Raw genomic sequence first — 18,968 nt, 5'->3', positions numbered from 1 at the left:
AATATTGACCCTGTTGCTGGTTCTAGGGCTGTCCCTGCTTGCTATATTCTTGTCATAATTATTTGTCACCTGTCTCATCAGCTTCTTCAGAATTTACTGTTCAGTGTACCCATTGTTGCAATAGCAACAAGAAAATCAACATTATTACTTTCAGTGTTTTAATACAGTGGTTAACAATAGGTAGGTTGACAATGAGTTTATATGTAACCACTACAAAAACAAAATGCCATCTATTTGGAAATTCTGATAGGATTAAACATTTATTTTCCTTTTTTTAAAGTAACACTGATGCAAGCAGAAAGTGTATTTTGTCAAAATGTTTACATTTACTCTTTCAAAAAAATCACAGGTGAAAACTGGTAAAATATTGCATTTAAAGTTCATTTATAAAAGGAAATGTAAAAATATACTTCTCAGTTAAGATATAACATTACAGTTATACCTCACCATCATATTTAATGTTAAAATGCATACATGTTCTCAGATATGTAAGACTGATTGATTATTGCTGAATTCTATAAATGATTGGAAGAGTATGAAAAAATGTTGATTTTGTATTTGCAGGAAAAAAAAAAACATACAATGGGAATAATTTGTTTTTGTGACTGTTCTAGGTGGTGTAAATAAAAGGTTGCCAGTGGTTAAAAAAAATCCACTCACAGCCTTAAATCCTCCTTGTCATATGTGACTGCCTGACAACTGTCAACTATCAGCTTCCTCACCTACAGAAATATTAGTATTTACCTAGAAGAAATAAAATGCCATCTCAACTTTCTCCTTTGCATTCTCCAGGTTGCCGCATTACAGGTGGCCCATATATACATATATATATATATATAATATATGCTGTCATATACCGTTGATTATTGACACGTCAGATCAAATCCCTGGACTGAACAAAAAAGGTAGGTGAGCCTGCAATCAAATTGGATGTTAGCACATAACGGCAGAGGGGCATTGTAGCACAAAATATGTCCCGTCCTCTCTTGTCCATCCTACAAGCCACATGTTGCTTCTTGTCGTGAGTGGTAGACAGCAGCCAGCATCAGAATCCCAATGTAGGCTCTCATTTCCACTTCATCTACATCTCTCCAGTCCTCACACCTCTGCCTCCCAGGCAGGTTTGTGTGGCTGCACAGCTATGACCAATGTCATGTTTGTCCTCTGTAATGTTTGTTCCATGCTACATGTTTATTCCTCTGTCTCTTCTTCTCCAGCTGGCCATCAACAAGATAGTTCCCATCCCATTAAGGTTTCTTTCTGTTAAAGGGGAGTTTCTCCTTGCCACTGTCTGCTTTTAAGTGGTTGCTCAAAGGTCTTTGCAAATTGCTTTGAGACAAATTTATTTTAAAAGACCAATAAAATTAAATTGAAGTGCCAAATCTGTAAATGCCAACTTTAAGCTTGTCCAAGTTTCCTAAACAGTTGTTAAGAATAAGATTTGATGTATGTAATAAGATGAATGAATTTTCACAAGAAGAGCTGTCTTCTAGTGAGGTCAGAGTCCAGTCTCTGGCTGAGGATGTCCAAGGAATATGAAGTGATTATATACAAAGGCCGCACATTACACTGTTGCTGATTGGTCTAATTTTACTCACAGCATTTAACTGTCAGCCATTTGCCTGAGGACATTCTACTTGCAGATGAAATTCTCATGATATCACCAATCACTTCCACTTCTCTTACTGTCCAGAGGCCAAGGCCTGACCCACAGACACTGCTACCGTGGCCAAAAATGGATGAAAATGTTTGGAGCTGCACTTCAAAAACACAAGCCATTGGAGAAGAATCTGAAGCAGCCTTATTGTTTATTCACAGACTGTAGCTGTACTTTAATTGGTTTTTAATTTTTCTGCAATGCCCATCTCGGTTCTCCTTTACATTAATAAGGACTACAGACTTTGCTCATCCGCAGCAGCTCATCAGTTGTTACTAACTAAAACTAATTCAGAAAATGAAATATAATGAAAAAAGACTTTACCTAAATGACCTATATGGGATGATGAATAACAAAACTAAATCTACAGGAGCTTGTAAAAACATACTTATAATATAACTAACTTGTGATCTTAACATAATAGAAGAATAAAAACATGGTGAACGATCCAACCCAGTTCAGTTTTAACTTCTACTGGTTGTGTTTTTGTCCCATACTTTAAATATTGTATGTAGCAAATAAAACCACAGCATTGTGATACTTGCTGACAACTTGCTGTTTCATCTCAGCTCAGATACATCTGTAGTCTGCTACTGACAATTGTGAAACAAAAAGCTTCACAAATACAGTTCGATTTGAATTGAATTAAGTTTACATTCCATCAAAAGGTCATTATTGTCTAACTATACCATACATATTTTTACAATAGAACATCTTACCAAAACATCTTCTGTCATTGACACTGTCATATTCATACTATGTAAGACAACTCTAATAGGTTAAAAGAGAACAAAATAATAAGCAGACATCACTGTGGAGACCGGTGTGGCTGCAATATAACAGTAATAAAAAGAGAAAGCAAAATGTTAAGTGTGACAACAAAAACACTTAAATTTCAAACATCAGCCTGTTAGGACTTGACAGTGGAAGCAGATCAGTCAGCCTTGGAAAGTCACACGTTTGCCGATCTGTTGCGTTTCATTTCACTGAAATTGAAAAAGATGAAGAGCAGGATGAAGGTCCACAAAGCTGCACAATGCTGTTTTATAGCTGACTATAGTGCTGACAACGTCCATCATAAGATGCTCAAGTTTAATCAGAATGGCAGTAACTGTTTTGGAAAACCAGCTTTAGCTTATTAGCAGTATGTCTAACAGTTCAAATCGAGGTGTTTTGAAGTCCTGCAGAAGCCACATGGGCAGTGGCAAACAATCTTCGGAAAAATGCATAAATCTGGTTGCCTCGATTTAAACTCTTGGACATGTGATCTTGATGAATGAGAGCATCCACAAACTAATTAGTGTAAATGCCAAGAATAACCTACACAAAGCATGATTTTATGGTGAAACTAAACAATACAATTCATCCTGACAAACCTTTAAAAAACACTTAAGACAAAGCCCTGTAGAACCCAGTAAAGAACAAGAAGAGTATCAAAAATATGAAAACGACAAAGGTAATGTGATGAATCATTTGTAACACAATTGTATTACTTCCTGTTCAGCTTCTTGGTATGTTTGGAGCTTTGTGCCACAGACTCACAGATTGGCCTTGATCAGTAAACCTCACTAAATTCTCACTAAAGGATCATTGGAAGTTTATTTGAAATCGATTGTGCCCACCAATCCTTCACTTCTCTGCCGGACCCAAAATAACTGTCCAGGACCATACTGGTGCGCTTCTTACACCCTCTACCTGAGACAAAGTTTTTCAAATATATAGAAATATGGAGAAAACCCCATTAATTCTGCTGTAATTCTGTCTAAAGGAGATAAATGACAAGCACTGCCTGGGGCCAGAAGCAATCATTTAAGGACAGCATGGAGAAATTTCTGCAAAAAGTGAAATAGAGAATCAGGAGACTAAGTAAGTAAGAGCTAAGAAGTATGTGAACTTTGTGTATAATCACAATGATGACAGGTTTGTTGTGGGTTGTGCTGTCACACTTATTCAGGAGTCTCATATTAGGGCAGAAGAGAAAGCTCTCATGATTGTTTGTACTGTTCTAGTTAGGGCCTGAGCACGAAAACGTTCAGCTGTCTTGGTATAACCTCGCTATTTTGCACTCCCTGCACTTTTTATAAAATATACTCTGATTCACCTGAAATTTTGTCACATGGTTCTAAAGACATGGTTGAGCAAAAGTTATCAAAAATGCAGATTGAAGTTACACCATCAAGTTTGACCCTTCGCCACCATAAGGAATGCTGCTGTACTTCTTGACTTATTAATCATATCTGCCTCATACTCTATCATGACATCAGCCCCAGTGCGTCTTTCATATTACACTGTCACCACATGAGGGCGTCGCCACATTGGCTTGGCAGTGCCCCCTAGAATGAGATCTGGGTCCCAGACACAGACACAAAAATCTGTCTTTTTATCACCAATTCTGTTCATAACTTATATGGACAGAATTTGCTAGCACAGCCCAAGGGGCAGAGGGGTTCTGGTTGGGTGGCCTAATCACTTCTCTGCTTTTTGTCTTTTTGGCCTTGTCGACCCATGACCTTCAGATCTCACCAGGTTGGTTTGCTGCCAAGTGTCAAGAGGCAGGGATGAGAATCAGCACCTCCAAATCTGAGTAGCTCAGCTGGAAAATGGTGGCTTCCCTCCTCTGGGTTTGGCTCGGTGGGAGGCTCCGGGATGCTCTGGGACACTCCCATTGCCACCATATTAGCACAGCCACAGTCACAGCCAAAACTCCAAATATGGACAAAGAGGGGGCGCACGATCGGATGCAAGAAACTTGCGCTCTTAAATTTCATTTCTTGGAATCTGACTAGGACACGTTCGCAGTGCTGACTTACCATAGCTCCTTTTTCAGCCGAGCCAGTTTATCATGAAGACGGTCATTCTTCACCTGAATGGGACTGTTAGGGACGAACCAAGCAGCTATAAACTTAAACACCACTACAACATGCTGTAGAGACAAGAAACAAAATTTACTTTTTTTGAATTAAAATGCAAAACACAACCCCACTTGCACCTGTAGTACAAACCTCAAATAGGATTACAAAAGCAAAGCGCACAGCCAAGACCAACCAAAACTGAGAAGTCAGAGTATAATCTTCATTCCTGTAGTCTCTGTAGCTGCAGATGAGATAAAATTGTTTAGTTTATCTGGGAATGACATTTATGTATGCTGACAGAGTAGTGTTTCTTGTAACACCTGCACTGTGTAAGGTTGGAGCCACTTGAATTGAAGTCCTTTATAAAGGCTGTTGACAGAGTGTTATTTATGTAACCCTGCATGCAGCTGCAATGAGACAACAGTATTCGTGATAAGATACACATCTGTAGACAGCCCATCAAGTGATTGTACCAGCTAAAATGTGACTGACTGAGTATGACTGGTTCCATTAGCACATGGCCCATAATGGTACTGGTATGCAAGGCGAGGAATAAAGTCTGAAGTAACTCCAATGACCAGACCATTGGCAATCACTGCCAACACACCAATGGCCTCCAGCACCTTTGTCCACACACCTGCACACAAAATGAATATGGTTACACAGATACACTAGCATATACAGCACTGTTTGAGATAATGCATCATGTAATGCCATATCAGCTCCCTCTCTACAGAAATATTGCCTCTACACACAAATCAACACAGTACTTACCAATGTCATTAGTCTTTCTTGGAACAAGGCGTCTTTCCAGGCGGACCATTTTGATGGCATCAAGTCGGATCTCAAAGATATTGTTAATGAGAGCCAGAAGGGGTGCAAGAGGGAATGCTGCCACAAATATGGTAGTGAAACTGAACTGGATTACTGCAAGCACAGACAGCAGTTATCAGAAAGTAAACAGTACTCTTAGAAAAGATCATGCATTGTTATTTGTTCTTCTAGTAGAAATATGAGACAGAAGACAAAACTATCATTGTGTTATTACACAAAAACAGGGAGCTTTTCCTGGTGCAAAGTATGCTGGATTGTGTGCTACACCATCAGCGGCCTTTCCTGTATTTTTTCAGCCTACCACATCTTTCCTTCACAGTGACTCTTCCTGTGCCCTTCCATTCCTGCACTACATTTCTGAGAGTGGAGACAGACAGTCCAAACTTCCCAGATAATTTCTTGTACCCTTCTCCGAATTCATAATAGTGAATTATCTTAGTTTTTAGGTCAGTGGAGAGCTGTTTATTGGCCCCCATGTTTCCACTCTCTAAGAAAGAACCTAGGTGAAGCACAGCCAGCAGTTACTTATGTTAAATATGTCTTTTAATGATTGATTCCACCTGTCTTTGTTACCAAAGACCTAACGAGCCAATCAAAGCAGTTTTGTGCTCCAACCTGTCATCTACAACTCCCTACAGGTATTGAAATGAATGTGATTAAAAGGGTGTCCAAATTGATGCACATGCCTATTTTTAAATGCATGTTTAAATGCACATAAAAATGTTTCTGTTGGGACAAGAAAAGTTACACCAAGTGGGCACTCATCAAAGCCACAAAAACAAGACCCCCCATCAACAAGAAGAAGGACAACAACTGATGGAGAAAGAACATCTCCATTCCATTTGTGACAGGAGTATCAGAGAAACTCCGCAGGATCTTCAACAACCATGACATCCTGGTGCATTTCAAACCCATGACAACACTGAGAGAGACTGGTTCACCTGAAGGATAAAACTCCCAGGGAGAAACACAGCAATGTGATATATGCAGTCCAGTGCAGTGAGGAATGCTCTGATCTGTACATTGGAGAAACTAAACAACCACTCCACAGAAGAATGGCTCAGCACAGGAGAGCCACCTCCTCAGGACAAGACTCAGCTGTTCACCTCCACCTCAAAGACAAAGGACACTCCTTTGAGGACAACAACGTTCACATTTTAGACAGGGAGGAAAGGTGGTTTGAAAGAGGAGTCAATGAAGCATCTGTATTAAGCTGGAAGAACCTTCCCTTAACAGAGGTGGTGGCCTCAGACATCATCTTTCTACCACAATGCTCCGGCAGTCTCATAGTCGTTAGCCAGTCGTTAAACACACTCATCACATGTATCACTAAATGTATGGAAACATTTAGTGCTATTGTTTGTAAGTTTTACCCAGATCAACCCACTGAGGGCTACAACCATGTTTCCCCACCAAACAGAACTGATGAAGCTGCTTGGATGAGCAGCAAAACGTCTTCAAGAAAACTCATCAAGTCCAGACGCCTTGCTTCAATCTTTTTTACAATAAAAGTTATTTCACTACTGAAATATTTCTGTTTCCATAAGGTATAGCATATGTTAAAATGAAGTTGCTGCTTCAAAAGCTCAGCAAGTGAAAAACTGATGCAGTGATTTTCCTAAGGGGTGCCCATCTGGACTCAAGGATTGTTTGTGGCGAAACATCTACAATAAACAATCCTTGAGTCCACAAACTGGGACTAAAGCATCATCACAGGTGCATTTCAAACTTCTCAGTTAGTTAACTGTGTTTTTATCTTCTCCTTGATCTGCTTTATGTGTGTGTATGTACATTTTCTTCTTTCTTTGTTGCTGACATGTGTGTGTATGTGTATATAAGAGTTTTTACTTGTGTTTATTGTATTTATTCTTTAAAATGCTGCTACTACAACTTAATTTCCCCACCGGGATCAATAAAGTTAATCTTAATCTTAATATACTGGAATGCAGTGTAATTGTTTATCCTAGCTTAGGCTTCTTCTTTAGGCCAAATAATTCTATTCTGGTCTCATTTGTCCACAGTGTTTATACAGTGCCTTTTTGCTTGGCAGTTTGCTAACTTCAGGATACATTTATAATGTTAACAAAATAAATATTCTTCACTGACTCATGTAATAATGCAACAATAGCTTGATATGTTCATATTACATATTCAAATTAAACATTTACAAAGCTGATTATTATGCCTGTGATTATTAACCCATTGGCTGTATTGAATTGTCTACAGTCATTAGCGGTGTTCAGTTTTTAACTGAAATGCTGGACAATTTGGACTGGAGGCTCAGCCTTGTGCAAAGAATACAAATGTGCAAAGAATGATACTCCATATGCTTCTTAGATTTTTGAATGTGTTTTACTGATAAGGGCTGAGCCAAAAGTCCAAATGCATCATTTATAATCATTTTATATTAAAAACATTCGAGTTCACTACCTGTACACCGCAAACCAATGTAGTTCCTGGCAAACATTCTTATAGAAACCTAACAACAATAACGGATGCAGTAAAACAAATGCTATGCTTATTTATACATCATTATATGTTCAATAAACAGTGACGATAGTGCTACTGGTCACTAGTGTTAACAAAATGTATACTGTAGGTATCTTTCATATATATTGTAAATATCTAGAAACATGTGACTACAAATATCCCCAGAAACAGATGCTCAATGCATCTTCACCCTATGTCGAATTTAGAGAGAGAAACAGTTGATAGCATGTTCCTCTGCCACTATAGGGGCCCTAGGCAGGAAGGTACCACTGGGGCCCTACAGGCTACTAGATTCTTTGAAAATGCCACCCCAAACACAAAGACATGTAGAGTGATGATTATGTAAGCAGCCATTTTATTTAAATACATAATAATATATTATCTTAAGGAAATATAAAAACTTTGTAGAACACAATCAAAATATATCATACAAATATGGACTCTGTGTACAACACTATCAAAGATATGGCAATCAGTATTGTCATCAATGAAGTTTGTCCACAGTGCAGGATCATCACTGAGAACTGGACAACTTGGAGTACCTTCCTTTGTTACCAAATCAGGTGCTGGAGGACTAGAGGAAGAAGTGGAGGCTCTCAGGTGTTGACTGCTGGCTGGGACATCCTCTTGAGTTTCCTCACAGGGCTCCACATGACCTGTGTTTTATAAGACCATAATGATCAGCCTAATAATTAACAATGTAAATATTCCAAATTATTCATAATGCACATACCTTCATCTGTGGAGGTTGTGGCATCTTCATGAGGAGACACAGAGATGGTGTACCTGATAAAAAACAATCAGAATCAGAATCAGAATCATGTTTATATAAATAAAAAATGCCATAAAATAACAACTATATGACAATAATTGATTAACTAGCTTGTTATTTAGAGAGAAATACTTAAACATTAATAAACACTATATAAACTAAATATGTATAGTAGGTTGTGACAACAGTGAGTTGTAACAGCACCACGTAGCCTAATGCTAAATCCTGTGAACGGAACAAAACAAGCTGAAGTATCATTAGCATCGCAGCTACACACTGTTGCTGCATGAACTAACAAGCTACTTTACGGCTTTATTAGGGCCTGAGCACCAAGTGCTGCGAGAGCCCTCTTGAAACGCAAGTGTTTATTGTTCTCTTTTTTCTTCCATGGCATTCGACGCAAATTTGACCCCCTGAACATGCTCAAAAATTCAACTATTTTGGCACATAGGTCAGGCTCGCGAAAAATGGCTAGTCGCTGTGACTGCGACTAGCCAAACGGCTCTACAGCACCCCCTAGAATGTGAAAATATTCTGCGTAAGAGCTACGGCCATGAAAATTGGTACACACATGTATCTCTTCACTCCAGTAAACATGCCTGTGGAAAAAAATTCCACCCGTCGGCCATCTTGGAATAACCTCGCCATGTTCTGATTTGCTCACCCTGCACTTTTGCGAACTCCTCCTAGAGGAATTGCTTACAGCTGAAAATTGGTGCGCTTGCCCTTATGGGGTTAGGAACCAAAAGTTATCAAAAATGCAGCACTTCGTCAGTAAGAAGTGTATAAGTGAAACATTGTGAAACCACGTAGACAAACAGTGCTGTGGAATAAGGCTGAGCTATGTTATAGACTCTTACCTCTCTCTCCCGTTTTGTCCTCTGCTTCTTTCTTTGCTGTCTTCTCTTGAAGCCTGAAGTGTGTGCGTGCTTCCTTTAGTTTAAACATGCTGCTACACCTCTCTGCTTTGACAACAGCGCTGAAAGAAGGTCCCGTGTGAGTGGGGTGAGGGGGGCCTGAACATGTCATTGCGCTGGGCCAAAATAGTTGTAGTTGAATGGTGGTGGAGCTAACTGACAGTAAAAAAAATGCAGATCTTTATATCAAACAAATGAAGTCCTTTAAAGTCATTTGTTTCAAGTCTAAGTCAAGTCTCAAGTCATAAAAGCCAAGTCAAAGTCAAGTCGAGTCTTTTATCAGTGTTAGTCAAGCAAGTCTCAAGTCCTCAAATTTGCGACTCGAGTCTGACTTGAGTCAAGTCATGTGACTCGAATCACCTGCCTCTGGTTTTCCCTGCCATGATGGTTCCTGCTTTGTGTTTTCCTTCGTGGGTTTCTGCTTCCATTATGTTAATGTACTCTAATGTAAATCTTTGGCATTTCATCCTAGATGGCCTCCTGCCTACCTACTACATATATTAGAGTTCTTTCATTTTTTTCAGAGATGAGAACTGCTAGCTATCTGGCTTGTCTTTTGAAAAGCCATTTTTCTCGGTCCTAAGTTTTTGATCATGAGTCAAGTTTTACACTGAGATTTGTGGAGATTTAGACTTTAGAAAATAAAGAGTCTCATAACAACTTGTTTCAGATTCTGCAAGGGTATGTAAAGCTGTCAGCAAAACTGTACATTAAAATTACTCACTCGACTGAAAAAACATACCTCTTGAGCAGTTTTTTAACCTTTGTGTTGTGGTTGTCAGTGTCATTGTGCAATTACCCATTTCCAAAAATTCATTGAACAGGCTGAATGCATCAATGTGGTGAAGGTGGTAATTACGTAGCCAGTCACGGATTTTGCAGATGTCACATGGTTCCACTTGTTCATCCTGGCAGGCCTTTCTATAACAGTAACCACATTTTCTCTCTAGCTTCTTTGCTTTGTTTCTGCTCAGACAGCTCTTCAACCAGCTGGAAACACACAAAACTTTTGTCAGGATTCTGTGCAGTTTACATCTTACAACTCATGAGCAAATATGAAAAGTTAACAAAAATACATCACACTCACGGCACAGAAAACTCAAAGATGTTGTTGAGGGTCTGCTTGAGAAGCATGATCACTGCCATCTGGATAAAGAGGTCTGTCAAACAACCACTAGGATGGCACTGCAAGACACATACAGTACAATACTCATGGGTTTACAATACAATGAGTTTAAGCACGATAGTATTAATGTATAAATTGCTGAACATTTTTAAACTGCGTACCTCCTCCAGTCTAAACCTAGCGATGCGTACATAATTTCCTGGGTGGCCATTTATCCTGAGACAGCATTAAAAATGGATAAATTAATATTCATATCACCAGTTAAAACAATTGAACCCTGTTGTACTGTATATTGGTTAGAATGAGATGAAAAAATCTGCAAAAGGGGAAAGGGAAGAATCCTGGAATCACTGAGAAAGACAAAAAGTCCTAATGGAGTGTTGACATTCAACTACTGTGACTTTCTGACTTCATGTCTATCATATTTCATGATCTATGTCTGCATGTGAAACTCAAAGAAGGAATACCTGCCAAGGAAAAAGGCCACATAGAAGAGAGAAGAGAAGAGGGTGAAGAACTGAAAGGTAAACATCTTGACTGTGAAGCTCCTCTCTGCAGCAGCAAACGAGTTTAGCTTTTCTGAAACACACAAATATGCAAATGTATCATGAGAGAAACTGGACAAGAAACTTGTTGGAAAAATCTCCCACCACCCTGTGGCCGGTAGATCTTTTGTCCCTCTCTTCTACCCTCAATAGGATTATTATGTGATCTTTGCTTGGCTAAATTCTTTATTAATGTCATCTTAACATTGCTAAACCAAAGTTTTTTCATTTCATTTACATCCAACCCATGCATTCAGTAATCGAATAGTGGCTATATAACACTGTATCCTATACCAAGATGTGCTGATGTTACCCGATCTTGTCTTATGGTGTATCAGGTTTATCAGCAGGATCTGCTGTGATTTTTACAGTTTTGTTATGAATATTGCCAATGTTGCTCTCACCTATCTCACAGAGTTTGAGGGACACCCATCTGTTCACCTGCAGGTAGTGTTAAAGGAGAGACATAAGAGTTGTTACATTGATATTACAGAACAGAACACAGAACAGCATTAAGTGACTGTCCTATACATACAGCTCAAGCAGAAGCATCTATAAGAAGAACAACTGATTTTATAGTTTTACAGTTTTAGAGATACATACATCTATTACAACAAATTGCCACAAACTACATAGGATAGCACTGCACATGTCCACACCTACAATTAAACGTCTCTAAGATCAAACTTACAGTACAGTGTGGTCTGCTAGAGCAGCAGCATCACAGAAAGAGGAAGAAGCTGGACTATGTCATATTTATTTTTATACTGTATATCGCTGCTCTCATATCTGCTGTGGTAACAATGTGATTTTCCAATTGTTTGACAAATAAAGATCTTCTTAATCTTAATCTTAATATTGGCAGGAGGATGGAGCTGCAAAGCAATAGGTCAAGAGGAAGGTCAAAGAGGAGATTTATGGATGTGCTAAATGAGAACATGAAGTTTGTTGGTGTGATAGAAGAAAAGGATACCAAGGACAAAGTTAGGTGGAAACAGATGATTCGCTGTAGTGATCCCTGTTGGAACAGCCAAAAGTAGAGTTCTCTCCTGAGTTCTAATCCTTTCCTTAAAAAAGTTTTTAAAATAATTTTTAGACCTGTTTTTTATTTATTATTCAGGGCTCAAGCACCGAGAATCAGTGTGAAGCCCTATCAGAACCTTTAGGATTTTTTTGTAGCGCCCAAGCAACAAGGATTGGTAGCCCCACTGGCTAGTTTTATGTGAGATTATGAAAATTGGTATGTGCCACCCCAAGATGCACAAAAAGCACCCCCCTCCAAACCCAACATGAAGTCCGCCATTTTCACTGTTGTGGTCATCTTTTTCGATTTGTGACCCTTCTACAAAACTTGCCACACCCGACATACATTATCCAATTGATCTGAAATTCACTGTGTCCATTCATGACACCATAGGGAATTGACACATTCCAAAACTCTTAATGTAAAAACATTAAAAAAACATTAAAGTAGCTCACAGCGAGTAACACAGTAGTATTTCTCAGGCTTACTGAGCTGTAGTAGGCAGTAACCTGTTCCCCCTGCTGGAGAAATACAGCCCCCAAGACCCATGTTACTGGTATCTGTGTCAATAATGAAGGTCTTTTCAGTGTAGGGATAAGCCAGCACCATGTGCTACAGTTTGTCCACTGGAATGTTTGGCCATTTTGGGTTAACAGGGGCTGGCGATGGTGGCCAGCCTCTGCTAATAGGATGCCAGGCCCAAGAAGTTGCAGAGTTTAGCCCTCATGTGTTGTTCGGGACATTTTTGTCCTCTGAGAGAAATTTTTCTGTTTATTTTGGCCATAACTTTGTCAATATGTGGACAAATTGAATCATTTTTCCTCAATGAGGAAGCTTAATTTTACATAAATTTTGTTAATATGATTTTAAAATTTTTCATAGGTCAACGGTACACTGTGGGCAAATTTTACCCCCTAATGTGTTGTTCGGGGACAAAAACGTCCCCTAACTTTAACGGTTTTAAAAATATATTAGATAAATATTTTTTTGAAATTTTTTTGCATAGACCTTTTAATTAACTTCAGTTCTAATCAACAGTAGTGAAAAAATCATTTTCCCCCAGGATTTTAACCCTTTAATCGCCAATTTTATAAGGGGTGGTGCTGAAAATTGAAAAAAAAAAAACACAAAATGGCTCATTTTTAATAGAAAAGGTGAACGTGGACTGGATTCTTTTTAACCTTTATTACAGTCTTGGTCATGTCAAACATCAGTAAAAAAAATGACTTTATTGCATTATTAGTTTTTGCACAGCACTGGATTTTCTTTTTTTCTCCCATTTTGTCCCATAGACTTACATTATAAACACACTTTTTTTGACTGCACAGCCATGGCACTAAATAATCATGCATTCTTGATTGTTGGTGGTTTACCCTGTTGGTAGGAGGTAACATTTGTGATTTTTACAGTTAACAACTTAATTACCATATTAACCCTTTACCTGCAGGCCTGTGCTCATGTAGTGTAGTTTCTGGCTTGTATATGGAGTTATAGGGAGTATTTTAGCACATAATTGTGTGTCTACACACTGTGTGTGTATGTTAGAGAGGAAGAGAGCCATTTGCACACTGTCAGGGAAGGAAAGTCAGGAAAATAAAGTTACTAAGTAAGTGAAGTGTACCTAATTCAGACGTACAACGGCGATGCATAAGCATGTAAAATGAAAACATCCAGGAGTTCTGGCGTCTGAAGTTGTGGATGGGTAAAATAGCTGTTTTTTTTTTTTTTTTAGCTTTCGGAAAACACGTCCTCCAGTAGAGTGACTTTACTTTTAGGTTAGTGTCTCAGTTGAGATCACTGAATTAGTCTAAGTGAAGTCTAAGTGCCCCTTTTCCATGGTGTGTTGCGCTCCACACGACCATACGTACATGTGCATGTTACTAAATAGACACCATAGATAGATAACTTGATAACATAATAAATAATCATTGACTAACCAAATCTAATCTACAGTTTAGTCCCCTACTAAAATTAGTATTGAAAGTAGTTTAGTAAAGTAAAGTAAAGTAAATTTGTTGCAGCCCTAAAAGTAAGTGCCGGGCCCTTTGATGCTGAGAGGTTCAGACTAAACAAAACAAAAACACTAGTGGACTTGCATGCATCCTCCTGGTCATTTAATGGTGACAAGAGCAGCAAGCAGCATGAAGAGAGGATTCACCTGTGCATGAGTGAAGGATTCACTTGTGAACGAATGAAGGATTCACTTGTGAACGAATGAAGGATTCGCTTGTGAACAAGTGACGGATCTACTTGTGCAGCCTTCACAGCTTCACAGCCTGGCCCTTCATAGAGCCAGGCTGCACAATCATTTCCAGAGATTGTGCACAAGTGAATCCTCTCTTCATGTTGCTTTCTGCTCTTCTCACCATCAAATGACCACAAGGTCACATGTAAGACCACTTGCCTTTTTGTTTTGTTTAGTCTGCACTTGTAGACATCAAAGGGCCACACATGCATAGCAACACTTTCTTTGTTTTTGTTTACTATGAAGACTCTGTGGTTGTGTGTACTCACAGACAACAAGATCAGTGTGCAAATGGCTCTCTTCCTCTCTAACATACACACACAGTGTGTAGACACACAATTATGTGCTAAAATACTCCCTATAACTCCATATACAAGCCAGAAACTACAGTACATGAGCACAGGTCTGCAGGTAAAGGGTTAATATGGTAATTAAGTTGTTAACTGTAAAAATCACAAATTTTACCTCCTACCAACAGGGTAAACCACCAACAATCAAGAATGCATGATTATGTAGTGCCATGGCTGTGCAGTCAAAAAAAGTGTGTTTATAATGTAAGTCTATGGGACAAAATGGGAGAAAAAAAGAAAATCCAGTGCTGTGCAAAAACTAATAATGCAATAAAGTCAATTTTTTTACTGATGTTTGACATGACCAAGACTGTAATAAAGGTTAAAAAGAATCCAGTCCACATTCACCTTTTCTATTAAAAATGAGCCATTTTGTGTGTTTTTTTTTCAATCTTCAGCACCACCCCTTATAAAATTGGTGATTAAAGGGTTAAAATCCTGGGGGAAAATGATTTTTTCACTACTGTTGATCAGAACTGAAGTTAATTAAAAGGTCTATCCAAAAAAATTTCAAAAAAATATTTATCTAATATATTTTTAAAACCGTTAAAGTTAGGGGACGTTTTTGTCCCCGAACAACACATTAGGGAGAAAAAAAGAAAATCCAGTGCTGTGCAAAAACTAATAATGCAATAAAGTCAATTTTTTTACTGATCTTTGACATGACCAAGACTGTAATAAAGGTTAAAAAGAATCCAGTCCACGTTCACCTTTTCTATTAAAAATGAGCCATTTTGTGTTTTTTTTTTTTCAATTTTCAGCACCACCCCTTATAAAATTGGTGATTAAAGAGTTAAAATCCTGGGGGAAAATGATTTTTTCATTACTGTTGATTAGAACTGAAGTTAATTAAAAGGTCTATGCAAAAAAATTTCAAAAAAATATTTATCTAATATATTTTTAAAACCATTAAAGTTAGGGGACGTTTTTGTCCCCGAACAACACATTAGGGTAGTGTTTGCGAACAATGCATGAGGGTTGGAGACATCCCATGGGGTTAGCCACTCCTGGACAGAAAGAACCCAAGATGTAGTTAAGCATCTATACGTGGGAGTGAGTATGAGTCTTTGTGGGTGACACAACTCAATCTTTGGTAAGCCACACAGAACCGCTAGGTGCCATCTTTCTTCCTCACAAGGATGACAGGGCTGTTGGATGGCTCAGTGATGCCTGCTTGAAACGTCTCCTCCACCTTGTTGTGCCAGCAGCTGCCTGGCAAAGGGGCTGGCATTGACAGTATAGCCATATGGGTATAGCCATATGGGTCTAGCTTCTCTTGTGTCCATGTCATGGACGACCAGGTTGGTATTGGCGCAGTCTGCATTTTTAGTGGCAAACACATCCCTAAATGCCTCTAAGAGCTGCTTGACAACAGCCCCCTCATGAAGCCGTCTAATCCTTCTAATCCTACTTTGCCATTCAGCTGGGTGGCAAGGTGCAGGGGTTGGGCAGTGATGGGCATCATGACCTGGTTTGCCACACCTGTAGCAGCCCTCCATATCAGCAGCAGCAACAACCTGGAGCATGTCCCCCCTCTTCACTCTCTTCATCTACCTGACTTACTCAGTGGTTGTTTCTTTGGGCATATTTTTTTACACACTCCACCTCAGCTTGGCTGCGGCCAATTTGGTGGGAGCCTGAAGACATAGATGTTCTGCGGGATGTTCTGGCTGCAGATCCCGAACAAAAGTCTGGACAGGTATCCCCTAGAGGACCTCCTGAATGAATAGGGTGCCGTTGGCAAGTGTAGGCACGCACGTCATCAGCATAGGTACTGAGGCTCTCACCTAATGTCTCTTGCATCCTCTGCATGGTCTCTGTGGCAAAAAATGGCATCTTTAAGCAATGCCCAATCTCAGTTTATCAGGGAGGACATCCCCACAGATTTGTCTGACATTCCCTTTCAAGGAGAGCGCCATGTGGCCTGCTGCCTCTTCTGCTGGCCAGGCATTTAGTCTAGTCTAGTGGTACCTGGACCAAATACAGAGGTGCTGTACTCAAGATCACAGTCCAGTAGTTAGCCTGTGCGGACCAGCCTAGCTTAGCTGCTGTTAGCCATCCCCCAGCAGCCAGGAGGTCAGAGAAGTTGGGTGGAGGTTTGAAGAAAATGTAGCCCGAAACAAAGGCCAGTGGTTCAACCACCAACGGTGAAAATATCTATCCGCTTGTCTCCACTCAGCGACTCTGATTCTGTTTTGCAGTATGTGAAGCTGACATCAGCAACTATATTTAAATGCATCACAGGGGCTAGAGAGGGCGACACTGAGGGTAATGTCATCAGTGACAATGGCAATTCTACATACAAAGAAGGTGGTGAAACAGCATACACCATCCCATAACCAGTCACTGCTGATCATTGACAGTGCTGCTGTGGTGTATGTCTTTCCACAGGTAGTAGCACGAGTCTTAAAGACTCGTATGAGTAGTATGAGTCTTTTTGGGTGACACCATTCCCACAAATAGTACCATAGTACAGTACCAGGGAAAACATTGGGCCACAGTTCAGCAGAGCTGGAACTTTGCCTATGAGCTATATTTTAAAGAATCTGTAACTCTTGTGAGAGAGACATTGATATGCAGACAAAGCGGTCCAAACTACATTGGGTAAAAATGCTCATTCTACTTTGACTTCAAAAAGCACATGCAAATGGACAGGCAGTTAGATTGTTACAGGATGTTCGATTTTTTTGTTGTTGAATATTTAAGAATGAATGAGCTTATAAACAATATACAAATATACACATACAAACATACATACCCGGGTCATGATCTGAATAGTGAGGTAGTGCAGCACAGCTCCAAGCATCATAGCCACAGAGTTGCCATGGTCAAGTGGTAGAGTGACTTTACTTTTAGGTTAGTGTCTCAGTTGAGATCACTGAATTAGTCTAAGTGAAGTCTAAGTGCCCCTTTTCCATGGTGTGTTGCGCTCCACACGACCATACGTACATGTGCATGTTACTAAATAGACACCATAGATAGATAACTTGATAACATAATAAATAATCATTGACTAACCAAATCTAATCTACAGTTTAGTCCCCTACTAAAATTAGTATTGAAAGTAGTTTAGTAAAGTAAAGTAAAGTAAATTTGTTGCAGCCCTAAAAGTAAGTGCCGGGCCCTTTGATGCTGAGAGGTTCAGACTAAACAAAACAAAAACACTAGTGGACTTGCATGCATCCTCCTGGTCATTTAATGGTGACAAGAGCAGCAAGCAGCATGAAGAGAGGATTCACCTGTGCATGAGTGAAGGATTCACTTGTGAACGAATGAAGGATTCACTTGTGAACGAATGAAGGATTCGCTTGTGAACAAGTGACGGATCTACTTGTGCAGCCTTCACAGCTTCACAGCCTGGCCCTTCATAGAGCCAGGCTGCACAATCATTTCCAGAGATTGTGCACAAGTGAATCCTCTCTTCATGTTGCTTTCTGCTCTTCTCACCATCAAATGACCACAAGGTCACATGTAAGACCACTTGCCTTTTTGTTTTGTTTAGTCTGCACTTGTAGACATCAAAGGGCCACACATGCATAGCAACACTTTCTTTGTTTTTGTTTACTATGAAGACTCTGTGGTTGTGTGTACTCACAGACAACAAGATCAGTGTGCAAATGGCTCTCTTCCTCTCTAACATACACACACAGTGTGTAGACACACAATTATGTGCTAAAATACTCCCTATAACTCCATATACAAGCCAGAAACTACAGTACATGAGCACAGGTCTGCAGGTAAAGGGTTAATATGGTAATTAAGTTGTTAACTGTAAAAATCACAAATTTTACCTCCTACCAACAGGGTAAACCACCAACAATCAAGAATGCATGATTATGTAGTGCCATGGCTGTGCAGTCAAAAAAAGTGTGTTTATAATGTAAGTCTATGGGACAAAATGGGAGAAAAAAAGAAAATCCAGTGCTGTGCAAAAACTAATAATGCAATAAAGTCAATTTTTTTACTGATGTTTGACATGACCAAGACTGTAATAAAGGTTAAAAAGAATCCAGTCCACATTCACCTTTTCTATTAAAAATGAGCCATTTTGTGTGTTTTTTTTTCAATCTTCAGCACCACCCCTTATAAAATTGGTGATTAAAGGGTTAAAATCCTGGGGGAAAATGATTTTTTCACTACTGTTGATCAGAACTGA

General features: G+C 39.3%; 1 protein-coding gene across 3 annotated transcripts in view; it reads right to left on the bottom strand.

Moving 5' to 3' along the window:
- Positions 1-46: 46 nt before the first annotated feature.
- The window catches only part of LOC114433288 (anoctamin-9-like), a 56,775-nt gene continuing 37,853 nt past the window's right edge, over positions 47-18,968 (bottom strand). For 2 of the 3 annotated variants that reach the window (XM_028401774.1, XM_028401776.1), the window contains 11 exons: positions 11,598-11,634; positions 11,116-11,227; positions 10,810-10,864; positions 10,610-10,707; positions 10,322-10,512; positions 5,284-5,436; positions 5,002-5,146; positions 4,830-4,916; positions 4,660-4,750; positions 4,468-4,580; positions 47-2,643 (listed from right to left, as the gene is read on the bottom strand). In XM_028401774.1, the coding sequence (XP_028257575.1) occupies positions 2,610-2,643; positions 4,468-4,580; positions 4,660-4,750; positions 4,830-4,916; positions 5,002-5,146; positions 5,284-5,436; positions 10,322-10,512; positions 10,610-10,707; positions 10,810-10,864; positions 11,116-11,227; positions 11,598-11,634 (1,116 nt within the window). In that variant the 3' untranslated portion in view covers positions 47-2,609. The remainder of the gene's footprint in view (positions 2,644-4,467; positions 4,581-4,659; positions 4,751-4,829; positions 4,917-5,001; positions 5,147-5,283; positions 5,437-10,321; positions 10,513-10,609; positions 10,708-10,809; positions 10,865-11,115; positions 11,228-11,597; positions 11,635-18,968) is intronic. The other variant, XM_028401775.1, reaches the window with a different exon arrangement.

The sequence above is a fragment of the Parambassis ranga genome, chromosome 3 (genome assembly GCF_900634625.1).
Source record: "Parambassis ranga chromosome 3, fParRan2.1, whole genome shotgun sequence".
NCBI classification, from domain to species: Eukaryota; Metazoa; Chordata; class Actinopteri; family Ambassidae; genus Parambassis; species Parambassis ranga.
This window is presented reverse-complemented; position numbering and strand designations above follow the sequence as displayed.